Here is an 11590-nt window from a genome sequence, read left to right as displayed (position 1 = left end):
AAAAAAAAAAAAAAAAATCAGCGGGGAGGGTTTCATAGTCTTCCAGATGAAGAACGGGGGCCCAGAGAGGGTAAGCGACTCACCCCGAACACACAGCACATCTGAGGTTGAACGGGCACTAGAACGCTGTGCTCCCTGCACACTTGGGACTGAGGATCCCCCCGGAGGGTCAGGCACCCTCACCTCTGGCTGTGCTGGGCCATCTCCAAGGCCCGGCGGGTGGGCACTGGGGAGCCCCCACCCCCGGCGTCAGTGATGCTCAGGACCTCCATGGACTTGCGCTCTGGCCGCCGCTTCCCGTGCCGGCTCAGCATAGGGGAATCCACGCGCTTCCGAGGTGGGTCTGGGGGCAGGGAGTCCCGGTCAGGGGATGGATTTGCCCCCCACACAGTGCTACCCAACTGCCTCGGCCGGCACAGATGGGGAAACTGAGGCGGGGGCCAGGCAGGCTCGGGTGAATGCCCAGCTGCCTCAACTGGGCGGAAAGTCCAGCTGCACTTCCTGCCTCCGGCATCCTGGGTCTGGGCTTCTCACCAGCATCGTTGCGGGGAGGCAGGTCCTGGTCTTCACAGCTGGGGTACCGTTCCTTCCGGTCCAAAAGCAGGTAGTAGATCATCTTTTCTTGGTTCTCCCTGAGATGGGAACAGGGGTCAGAAAAGCAAGGACTCGCCGGAGGCCTTGCCCTCTCCTGGCGGCTCGGGCCCACTCGGTAGCTATGCCTCGGTGACATTTTCTGGCCACCAAATGGCTGGTTTCCTAAGGTTCAGAGCACATCACAGCTGCATTTCACTCAATAATATTTCACACTTCGGGACTTACTAAGCACTTCTAAGTGCTTCATGAGGAAGGCACTGTCTAAGCCTTCCGTGGCATCTTTTGGTGTGGTGGGAAAGGCCTGTAACTCTGGGAGGCTGAAGCAGGTGGATTCAAGTCCGAATCCACACTGGGCAACTTTGTGAGACTCTGTCTCAAATTTCAAGAAGGGCTAGAAATTGAGTGTGGCGGTTAACGTTTGTAAACTCAGCACTCTGGGAGGCTGGGGCAGGGGGATCACAAATCAAGCCCAGCCTGGAAAGTTCAGCAATTTAGTGACCCTGTTTCAAATTATAAAAGGGGGAAGGGTGGGTCAGTGCAAAGGTCCTGGGTTCAATCCCCGTTACTGCCAAAAATAAAAAGAGCCATGGATCCAGCCCAATATAAAGGCTCTAGGTTCCGTGTGGGGGGTACGTCCCTGCTCTTCCGGTGATCCCAACACTCCCACTGGGGACCTGGAAGCCACCTCTCAGGTATTGGTCTGGGCGCGTGCGCCCCCTGCCGGCAGTTGCGGGAGCTGCGGCACAGGACACCCGGAGCAGGTGACAAGTCCGGGGGTGCGGGGTCTTACTCCTCGCTGCGCAGCTCGCGGTGCAGCCGCTCGCGATCCCTGAAGCAGCCCAGCGACGCCATGCTCTCCAGGACGTCAGGGTCCAGCTCCCCGTTGGAAGGCAGGCTCCGCATGGCTACCCTGCGGCCTGGGGCTGGCTCCAGGCAGGGGTCCGGCTCGTGCTTGCCACCCCTGGCGTGGGGAAAACACCATGAGGAATCCCGCATCCGCCCAGCCCTCTCATCCAGACTCAAGCCTGCTCCTCTGAAGGTCTCGAGCCCGGGCCAGGCCTCCTCCCCCAGGACATAGAGGCCAAGTCCCCAGGCCGCTGTCGTGCAGGAACCCTGGCACCCTCGCTTGCTCCTACCTCTTCCACCCCTAGGAACCCAAATGGCCATGTGCCCCTTACTCACAGGTACCAAGGATGTTTCTGTATTTGCTCCAGCTGTGGAGAAAATTCAGAGAAGCAGAAGTGAGGCCAAATGCACACACAGTAGGCACGCGGTTAGGTGGCGCAGCCCCTTGGGAGGTCCTCAGCCGTCAGCCGCCCCCAGGATAAATGAGCATGTCTCCCCCTCGTGGCGGCGGAGTGCATCGCCCCGTGACCCGCTCCAGACCGGAGGCTGTAGCTTCTCGCATGCGCAGTGGGCTCCGGGTGCATCCTCGGCCAGGGCCAGTCTGCGCATGCGCCCCCGCGCTTCCAAGACCTCCGGGGTTCAATCTGGAGCTGTTTGGAGTCGCAGGTTTGGGTGACCCGGATCTGCAGCTCTTCAGGGACCCCAGGTAGCCCAAGGTCTGTGGGTGGGACCTGACAGCCCCCCTCGGGACTCTCCCGGGGTCTCTGTCCGCACCCTCTGCACCCTCTGCCAGTCCCCCAACTCACGCTGAGCCTCTTTTCAGGCTCCACCTCGATCATGCCCCGCAGGAGGCTCTGGCAATCGGGAGGGATGAAGTGTGGCATGTGGAAGACGCCTCGCTTCACCTTCTCCAGCAGCTGGCGGAGGTTGTCGTCGTCAAAGGGCAGAGCCCCCTGCACAAGACAGAGCCAGGCTCTTGACTCAGAGCTGGGCTTTAGATTCCGCGCGCTTCCGGCGAATCGGCACATCGGGTCCCCATTTTATAGGTGGGGAAACCGAGGCACCCAGGAGCCCAGCATTTTCTTTTTCTTTTGTGGTTTGAATCCAAGGTCTTTGCTCTGGGCCACACCCTAGCCCTGTTTTATTTTTATTTTTGGAGACAAGCTCTAAGTTGCTCAGGCTGTCTGAACTTGTGATTCTCCCGCCTCGGCCTCCCAGAGTGCTGGGATTACAGGAGTGCACCACCATGCCCAGTGAAGTCCAGCAGTTTGCCCACTTCCTGGCAAGAGCGTCAGGGCAGGGATTTGCAAGGGGCAGCCTGGCACTAGCACAGAAGAGGCAGGCTGGTCTCTGTGTGTTCAGTCACTCACTCATCCCATCACAGAAAGCAGAGTTCCAAGGAGCCCCAGACCACCCTATACAGCGGACATCAGGTGGACCACAGACAGCAACAGAGACTTTAATGCGCTGAGCCCAGATCCAGGCCCTGTCCGCAGAGGGCATGAGGACACTACAGCCAGGGGAAGTCATGTGAGGATGGAGGTGGGGCCCAGAGCCACCAGGAAGAGGGACAGGAGTCCGGCCGGTGGCACCTGACCCTGGCCGCGTGACCTCCAGCAGAGAGTGCACACGCCACCCACTCGGGGCCACTTTATAGCAGCCCTCGGGCAGCCATGGAGGAAGGAAGAGTGTGCACCCCGAGTCTGGCAGGCAGCACTGCCAGGGCCCCAGGGGGGTGGGGACCGAGGGCAGAGCGTGGCCAGGGTGCCAAGAGACAGGCAGCAGCCATGGTTTGCACCCAGCACGTGTCTGCACGTGAGGAGGGTGGCGATGCCACACACAGCATGGCCCTGAGTCGGTGGGCTTTGTACAGCAGCCTTGGGGAGGGTCCACACTTGTGTGCTGCTGTTGTGCATCTGACAGCCCACTGCCCCTGTGCTGTGCCCAGCTTGGGACAGGTTGCTAGAGGAGAGCAGGGGACAGAAGCTATGTGGCTGCCCTCATGCAGCCTCCCTGGGACAGCACCCTCCACGCACAGGCAGCAGAGCTGACGGCCTTCTGGAGGGGACACAGCAATCACACGGGGCCACATGGAGCCCACAGGTGGGAAGTCCAGGAGGGACACTGGACAAGGACCTGCTGGACATGGCGGTGCGGGGCCGAGGCCTTCTGCAGGTGAGGTGAGTCAGCTGGGATCTGAGCCTTGTGGGTGCAGAATGCAGCGGGTGCATGTGGTGAGGAGCTAGGGAGAGCGCCTCTGAGTGCTGGTCTTGGGATCAGGAAGCCTAGCTCTGACTCTAGAGCTGAGGCTCAGTTTCCCCTCCTCAAATGGACATAGGAGCCAGGTGTGGCAGTGCACTCAGGGAGGCTGAGGCAGGAGGATGGAAACTTTGAGCCCAGCCTGGGCAACTTAGTGAGAGCCTGTCCCAAAATAAAAAATACAAAAAGGGAGGTGTGGTGTGGCTCAGTGCAAAGGCCCTGGCTTCACTTCCGGGGTGCTCTTCCAAGAGCTTAGCATGCGACATTTGCCCTAAACTCCCACAACTTTATGTACTACAAAGTCCCATGCAGGGCTGGAGATTTAGCTCAGTGGTTCCGCCGCCTGCCTTGCAAGCACAAGTTCCTAAGTTCGATCCCTGGTACAACAACAACAACAAAGTCCCATGCAGAGGCGAAGCTGAAGCCAGAGGAGAAGGTGGCTGGTGGCCCTAGGAGAAGAGCAGGGACCTGAGCCAGCCTTTCACCATGACTGCAGAGGCCGAGGTCGAACGGCCCTGGCTGCTCCCCGGGCTCCAGCCTGGGAAGCAGTGCCCTCCTGGACACCTCTTTCTCTCGTGCTGGTCACTTGGCCTAGCAGTCAAGAGAGTCCAGGTTGAGCTGAGCGTGGTGGCCCATGTCTGTAATCCCAGCGCTTGGGAGGCCGAAGCGGGGAGGATCCAGCCTGGGCCACATAGTGAGTTCAAGGCCAGTCTGCACTACATAGCAAGACCCCGTCTCAAAAGGCCAGCAAAACTTCTGGGGGAACCCAAGCTAGAGGCGAGGTGCTCCCCACAGCTCTGTGCTCCCCCGGTGGACTTACCACGAGCAGGGCGAAGAGGATGACCCCGCAGCTCCACATGTCTGCGCGGCGGCCGTCGTACTTCTCCCCCTGGAAGGCAGGACGTGGCCAGGTCGCTGGGCCGCCGCCTCGGCCCCCGCGGCCCCACCCCACTCACCTTGATCACCTCCGGACACGCGTAGTGGGGGGACCCACAGCTGGTCTCCAGCAGGCTGTCCCCCACCTGCAGGGACGCCATGCCAAAGTCCGCGATGCGGATATTGTTCTTCTCATCCAGCAGCAGGTTCTCCGGCTTCAGGTCCCTGTGACTGGGCAGGGCAGGTGGGGTTGGCCTTCAGCGTCCAGGACGGTCGTAGACATGCCCAGGTGGGGCGGAGCCGAGGAGACCCCGCTTCCACCCCAGCTCCTGCTGACATCTCACCTGTGCCCCACAGACCCACCAGGGAATTCTGTAGCGATCCCACACACTGGCTTGTTTGATTTTGTCCACAATTTTTTGTAGCAGGGATCGAACTCGGGACCTTGTGCTTGCGAGGCAGGCAGCAGAACCACCGAGCTAAATCCCCAGCCCTTGTCCACAAATATTTGAATAGCTACAAAACAAGGTTTTTCCTTTTTCTTTTTTTGGTGGTATTAGGGATTGAACCTAGGGCTTTTGCACTGAGCTACATCTCCAGTCCTTTTTTATTTTCATTTATCTTTTATTTTGAGGCAAGGTCTCGCTAAGTCACTATGTTGTGCAGGCTGGGCTTGAATTTATGAACCTCCTGCCTCAGGCTTCCAGAGTAAGCACAAGTAAGCACCGCCATGCCCAGGTTAAAGTACACTCTTTTGAGGTCAATAGGACTAATATGGACTAATATTTTTAAAAACATTAAAATGTTTATTATGTGTTTCAATATACTAATAAAAATTATCGCCAGGCGTGGTGGCGCACGCCTGTAATCCCAGCACTTGGAGGCTGAGGCAGGAGGATCGCTGTGAGTTCAAGACCAGCCTGAGCTACATAGTGAGTTTCAGGCCAATCTCAACTACATAGTGAGACCCTGTCTAAAAAAAAAAAAAAAAAACTAATAAAAATTGAAAAAAGGAAAAATGTTATCTTAAAATTACTACTTACACACACATATATAGATGTATGTATGTATGTGTGTGTGTGTATATAGATTTTTTTTAATTTAATTTTTTATTTTTTGGGTACCAGGGATTGAACTCGGGTCTTTGCTCTTGCAAGACAGGCCACCGAACTGCTGAGCTAAATCCCCGCCCCCCCTTTTTGAGACAGGCCCTTACTGCATTCAGGCTGTCCTTGAATTTGCAGTGTTCCTCCTGTCTCAGCTTCCTGAGTGCTGGGATTACATGGTGTGCCACCATCTCTGGTTTTTCCCTGTTTTCTTTTACAGAAGATTTTACAAAATAACAATAGCCACTTTTGGGAGCTGGGCATGGTGGTGCATGCTTATAATCCCAGCACTCCAGAGGCTGAAGCAGGAGGATTGTCACAAGTCTGATGCCAGCCTGGGCTACATAGTGAGACCCTGTCTCAACCCCCCAAAAAAGCCCCTTTTCACATATGAATACATATGAATATTTGTTTGTAAACATGCAAAAATATAAACAATCCATTGATTCTCAAGGGGGAAATGGATAGACAGATTCTGGTGGATCTGCACGATTGATATGTGGTCAACAATACAAGCAAAAAGAAAGAAAAAAAGAAAGAAAGAAAGAAAGAAAGGAAGGAAAGAAAGAAAAAGTTCCCATACTGAATGATTACAAAATACTGCCACCCCAAGCTGGTCACTCGTGTCTCTCCCAGTAACTCTTCCTGGGCCAAATTCAAAATCTAAAAGTGAAGTTGGGGCTGGGCCTTGTAGTTCATGCCTGTATTTTCAGCACTCCAGAGGCTGGGGCAGGAGGATTGCTGTGAGTTCGAGGCCAGCCTGGAGTACATAGCAAGACCCTGTCTCAAACAAAACAGCAAAATAAAAATAAAGGTTAGGTTGGGGAAGCAGTTCAGTGGTAGAGGGCTTGCTTAGCCCAAGCCAAGGCCCTGGGTTCAGTCCTCAGCGCCCACCCGCAACCCATAAGGGGCCAATGCCTGGGGGAGGCGGGCTGCAGGACTGCAGTTTCTCTTGGGGTGGTCAGTAACTGGGTCACGCTGAGAGTGAAAGATGGTGCATAGCGCCCCGGCGCCCCCTAGAGGCCAGAGGCGTCAAGGTCAGGGTTGTGACAAGGTCTCTTCAATGGGCAGGTGTTGAAAAGTTGAAGCTGCTGCTTTTGAACACCAAGGTTCACCCCAGAGTGAGCCCTCCCGTCTCAGTCCTCACTCCAGAGGGAGACACGTGCCAGCCTAGGAGGCTAAGCCATGCAGGCACACGTTTCGCACCTTAGGTAATCATAAAAATACTCCCCATTAAATACTTGGTTTGGGGGCACATGGAAGGGATGAGGACAAGATAAGGTCCCCGTGCGCACTCATATGGTACAAGATAAGCTCCGACCCCAGGGCACTGCATGCACAGGTTTGTCAGGCCCATGAAACTTCTAGAAAACAGCATCAGAGGCCTCAAGGGTCAGGCAAAGATTTTTTTAAACAGGGAAGGAAAAAGCACAAACTGTAAAAGCAAATAGAAAAAAACAACCTGAGTTCATTAAATTTTTAAATGATGCTTTTCTCAAGACATTGCTGTAAAAATGTAAAAAATACAGGGCTGGGGATGTAGCTCAGTGGTTCTGCTGCCTGCCTTGTAAGTGCAAGGTCCTGAGTTCAATCCCTAGTACCAAGGAAAAAAATAAAAGAAAAGGAAATGTAAAAAAACATATTATAGACTGGGAGAAGGTAATTTTAAAAATTGATAAAAGACTTGTTCTGGGAATAGATAGTTCTTAGGAGTTACTCCTGGAGTCATCTCTTCTCCTTAGATTAAGAACTGTTACCAATCAATTCTGGGGTTTTAGTTCAGTGGTGCCGCCGCCTGCCTCGCAAGCACAAGGTCCTGAATTCAGTCATCGTAACAAAAAAAAAATTATAAATAGACTAATTTTTGTGTGTGTTTATTTTAGGTGGGACCCCCTGGTGTGGAGATTTTCCCTTTTTTTTTTTTTTTTTTTTTTTTTTGGTACGGGGAGGCAGGCGGCAGAACCACTGAGCTAAATCCCCGGCCCTTTTGTGGGTTTATTGCAATAGGGTTTTGTTATATAGTTCAGGCTGGCCTTGAATTCCCAGTGATCCTCCTGGCTCAGCCTCCAGGTTGCTGAGATTACAGGTGTGTGTCATCTCAGCTGGCTTGACTAAATTTAAAAAAAATAAAAATAGGCTAAGCATCTGAATATGCATTTTCCCAAAGAAGATATACAAATGGCCAGTAAATGCATGACAAGATACCCCACAGCAGAAACCACCAAGGACCTGCACAATAAAACCACAACGAGGTGTGACTTCGAAGTCCCTAGGACAGCAAAAATCACAAAGGAGCAGAGGCAGGTGTTGGGGAGGAAGTGCAGAGACTGGGACCTTCACACGTGGCTCCCAGGGGCAAAGCCCTGAGGCCACTTAGGAAATCAGTCAGCAGCCCCTCCACAGGCCCAGCCCGGAGTTCCCCTAGTACCCAACAACAATACTCCTAGGTACGTAGTCAGGAGAATAAAGAACAGAAGTACACACAAAAATGTACACGAGTGTCCACTTGTTCGTGAGTATTCATATATCCCTACAGCCAGGAAGGGGGAACAAAAACACTCACCAGTGGGTGAGCGAATGAACAAAATGTGGTCTATCCATGAGGTGGAATATTATCCAGCCACAAAAAAGAGTGAAGCATTGCCACATGCTAGAACAGGGGACAACCTGCAGGCAGTCTGCTAACGAGCCTGACACAGATGCCATACACTGTGGGATTCTGTTTCTAAGAAATGTCCAGAGCAGTTAGACCCTCAGGCACGCAGATGAGTGGCCACCAGGGTTGGGGGGCAGAGAGGAATGGGGAACCAGGAGGTAAAAATGTTCCAAAAGTACACAGCAGTGATGCACAACGCTGCCAACATATTAAAAACAGCTGAAACGTACACTTTAAACCCCTGTGATCCCAGCCCTCAGGCGGCTGAGGCAGGAGGATCGAAAGTTTGAGCACAGTTTGGGCAATGCAGCAACTTAGTGAGATTCTGTCTCGAAACTGCAAAAGATAAGTGGGCAGGGTGGGAACTTGGGATGTAGCTCAGTCCAAAGGCCCTGGATTCAATTCCCAGTACCACACACACACAAAATACACCCATATAATAAGAAAGGTAAATTGTACGGTTTGAGCTGTCACCTCAGGAAGTGAACAGATGTTTTGGGGCGAATCGCACTGCCCACCCCATCTCGCTGCCCTCACCAGATGGAGTAGCTGTGGCAGAAGTCCAGGGCTGACACGATCTGGCGGAAGAACTTCCGGGCCTCCTTGGGTGTCAGCCTCCCCTTCTTCACCAAGTAGTCAAAGAGCTCCCCGCCAGAGACGTGTTCCAGAACCAAATACCTGGAGGGCACAGAGCAGGCAGAGGGCTGGAAGGGGCATGTGGAGGGCCGGAGGGCTTGGTCTCTCTCTGCCCTCAGCCCTCCAGGGCAGAGAACCCCAATTCCCACGGGTCCTGGGAGAAGGCGGCTCCAATTATCCTGCAGTCTCTAGGACGTTAAAACTCAATTCCCTCAGCCCTGGGCAGTAAGGGTTCTATGTCTACCTCAGGAGGATTAGCACTCGGCCACCTCCTTATTTAGGGAGATAAGGCAACTCTATTGGCACCTGGAGGCCAGAGACCCTGGAAGACCCTGCTTCCATACCGCTAGAAAGCAGCCCTCTAATTCTCACAAGTCCCCAGATGAAGAAACCAAAATTCTCATTCACTCTTGGGCAGTAATAACTGCAGTGTGCATGGATGGGAGACTACAACTCCCATCAGTACTGAGTGGGCAAAAAGTCCCAGCTCCCACTGGGCCTGGAAGTCTAAATCTGTAATCCCAGTCCTTGAGAGGCTGAAGCAGGAGGATTGCCGTGAGTTGCAGGCCAGCCTGGGCTACATAGTGAATTAAAGGCAGTCTGAACTACATGGTAAGACCCAATCTCAAAACAAGGTATTTCCCATAACCTTTTGGGACCTAGAGTCCCAATTCCCATCAGCCACCTGGATCCTAAAGACTCCAAATCCCATCAGTCCCTGGGAAACAAAGAGCTTTTAGATGGTAGAGATTCCCAAGGGAAGCACAAACTCCCATGAGTCTTCCCTCCCAACTTTGACAGCGGAGTGGTAATTCTACCTGTTGAGACAATGGCCTCTCCCTGCCTCCACACCTGGGGAAGCTTGAGAACTACAATTCCCATGAGCCGCTAGGACAGGGGCAGCTTCCTGCCTGGGGCAACATGCGCCAGCATGTGAGGGCTGTTGGGAGTCACTTCATCCTGGGGACTGGGTGGCAGGGGCAGAAGGTCTGTCCTCTCTCCTGATGCCCAGCCTAGGTGTCCTTTGGGCCATCAGTCTGGACCAAGAGGCCTATTCTCTGGAGCACAGACAGCTGGGCCCCATACCCATCCTTCCTGGGGGTTCACTGACTGAGATACTGGCTCAGAACTCTAAGGAGACCCCTGGATGGGTGTCTGGCCACAGCACCTGGAGGATCTGGGGAAGGAAAGGGGTTCCCCAGTAGGAAGACCCTTTGGGCTCTGCCAGGCCTCTGCTTTGGTAAGTTGGCTCTGGCTGAGGGCATCCATACTGTCCAGGAGGGAGTGTTCCCCACAGTGCCTTAGGGTGAGTCCTGGGGCTACATGTGTGACTGTGGGGAGCGCAGAGTGCAGGTCTCCCCAGTAACCTAGGGAGGGGCTGGGGGGCTGGGTGTCTATAAATACCTACAAATATTTCTTGTTCTCGTAGACGTCGTGGAGCTTGAGCACGTGCGGGTGTTCGATGAGTTTCAGGATGGCAATCTCCCGCTCCACCTGAGGGCGCGGACACAGAGCTCAGCAAGGCTCCTTACCCGGCCTGGGCCCGAGAGGACCCCCAGCCCCACGCACCTTCATGAGCACCGACTCGGACAGCTTCTCCCGGTTTACGATCTTGATGGCAACCTTCTGACCCGTGATGCAATGGACCCCGAGTTTAACCAGCCCTGGGGGAATAGGTGGAAAATGTAGTGCTCTCCTGGAGCCCCCCCACACCTATTTTCTCCTCTCTTTCCTGCAGACTGCTTAACAGTGGCCGGAAGCAGCCTGAGCTGAACGGGGCAGCCCACAGCAACTTTTCTACAAACCCATCCCTCTCTCCACCAACTGCACGCCTGCTACAGCCTCCCAGCCCCTAAGCTCTTTGCCCTCCCTGGCCTGCTTAGGCTCAGCTTTCCCCACTTCCTCTCCCGTCTTCACAGACCTCTGTGCCCAGTCTGCCCCTCAGCCATCACCTCCTCGAGTTCTCTGCCGTTCTGTCTTCAGAGTGGACTCTCAGAGAAATCAACTCATATTTCCTTCTTCCCAAACTGCCCCATCCATCCCTCCCAAACCTCTGGCCCCTCACTTCTCTCTCTTTTGATCTTTAATAGCAGTTGTGGTTGAAAGTGTGTAGACTCCAAGGGCAAGTTCAGCCCCAGCACATGCCTCTCAGGAGCCTTGGCTCCAGGACAGCAGTCCCCAAAGTCAGACCAGGGCACCTTCCACAGATCCGGGGTCTGGGCCCAACCTCTTCCCTCAGGCCGGGAGATCCAGGCCCAGCCTCCTCCCTCAGGCCAGGGGGTCCAGGCCCAGCCGCCTCCATCAGACTCAGGGTATGGCTCCTGACCCCTTCCTTCTCCCCTCACAACCGCAGGAATCAGGTCAGCAACACCCTCATGCTCTTACACCAGGACCTGGGGCTCTGACCTCCTCCCCTCCGCCCCGGGACCCCGGTGCTCTGCTGCCTCTTCCCGGTCCACCCACCATCCCGCCGGAAGGAGGATACAGGCAGCAGCCCTGCTCAGCGTCCAGGACGCCGGAGGTCGGACGTTCCTGAGTGCTGAGCCTCCTGGGTGCGCACCGAGCACCGTGCTGGAGAAGGGGGCACTGGGCGGCCCTGGCAGCCCCCCTGCCCCCA

General features: G+C 54.6%; 1 protein-coding gene across 1 annotated transcript in view; it reads right to left on the bottom strand.

Annotated features, from left to right (window-relative positions):
• Brsk1 (BR serine/threonine kinase 1) overlaps nt 1–11590 on the bottom strand; it is a 22178-nt gene that overhangs the window by 8366 nt on the left and 2222 nt on the right. The window contains 10 exon segments of the mRNA XM_033766045.1: nt 184–343; nt 535–632; nt 1385–1555; nt 1777–1808; nt 2247–2393; nt 4520–4588; nt 4656–4806; nt 8875–9015; nt 10382–10467; nt 10543–10637. Coding sequence (XP_033621936.1) covers nt 184–343; nt 535–632; nt 1385–1555; nt 1777–1808; nt 2247–2393; nt 4520–4588; nt 4656–4806; nt 8875–9015; nt 10382–10467; nt 10543–10637 — 1150 coding nt within the window.

Source organism: Fukomys damarensis, unplaced genomic scaffold (genome assembly GCF_012274545.1).
Source record: "Fukomys damarensis isolate Sample0158 unplaced genomic scaffold, DMR_v1.0_HiC HiC_scaffold_19, whole genome shotgun sequence".
Taxonomy (NCBI): Eukaryota; Metazoa; Chordata; class Mammalia; order Rodentia; family Bathyergidae; genus Fukomys; species Fukomys damarensis.
Note: the sequence above shows the minus strand (reverse complement) of the source record. Positions and strands in the feature narration are given on the sequence as shown.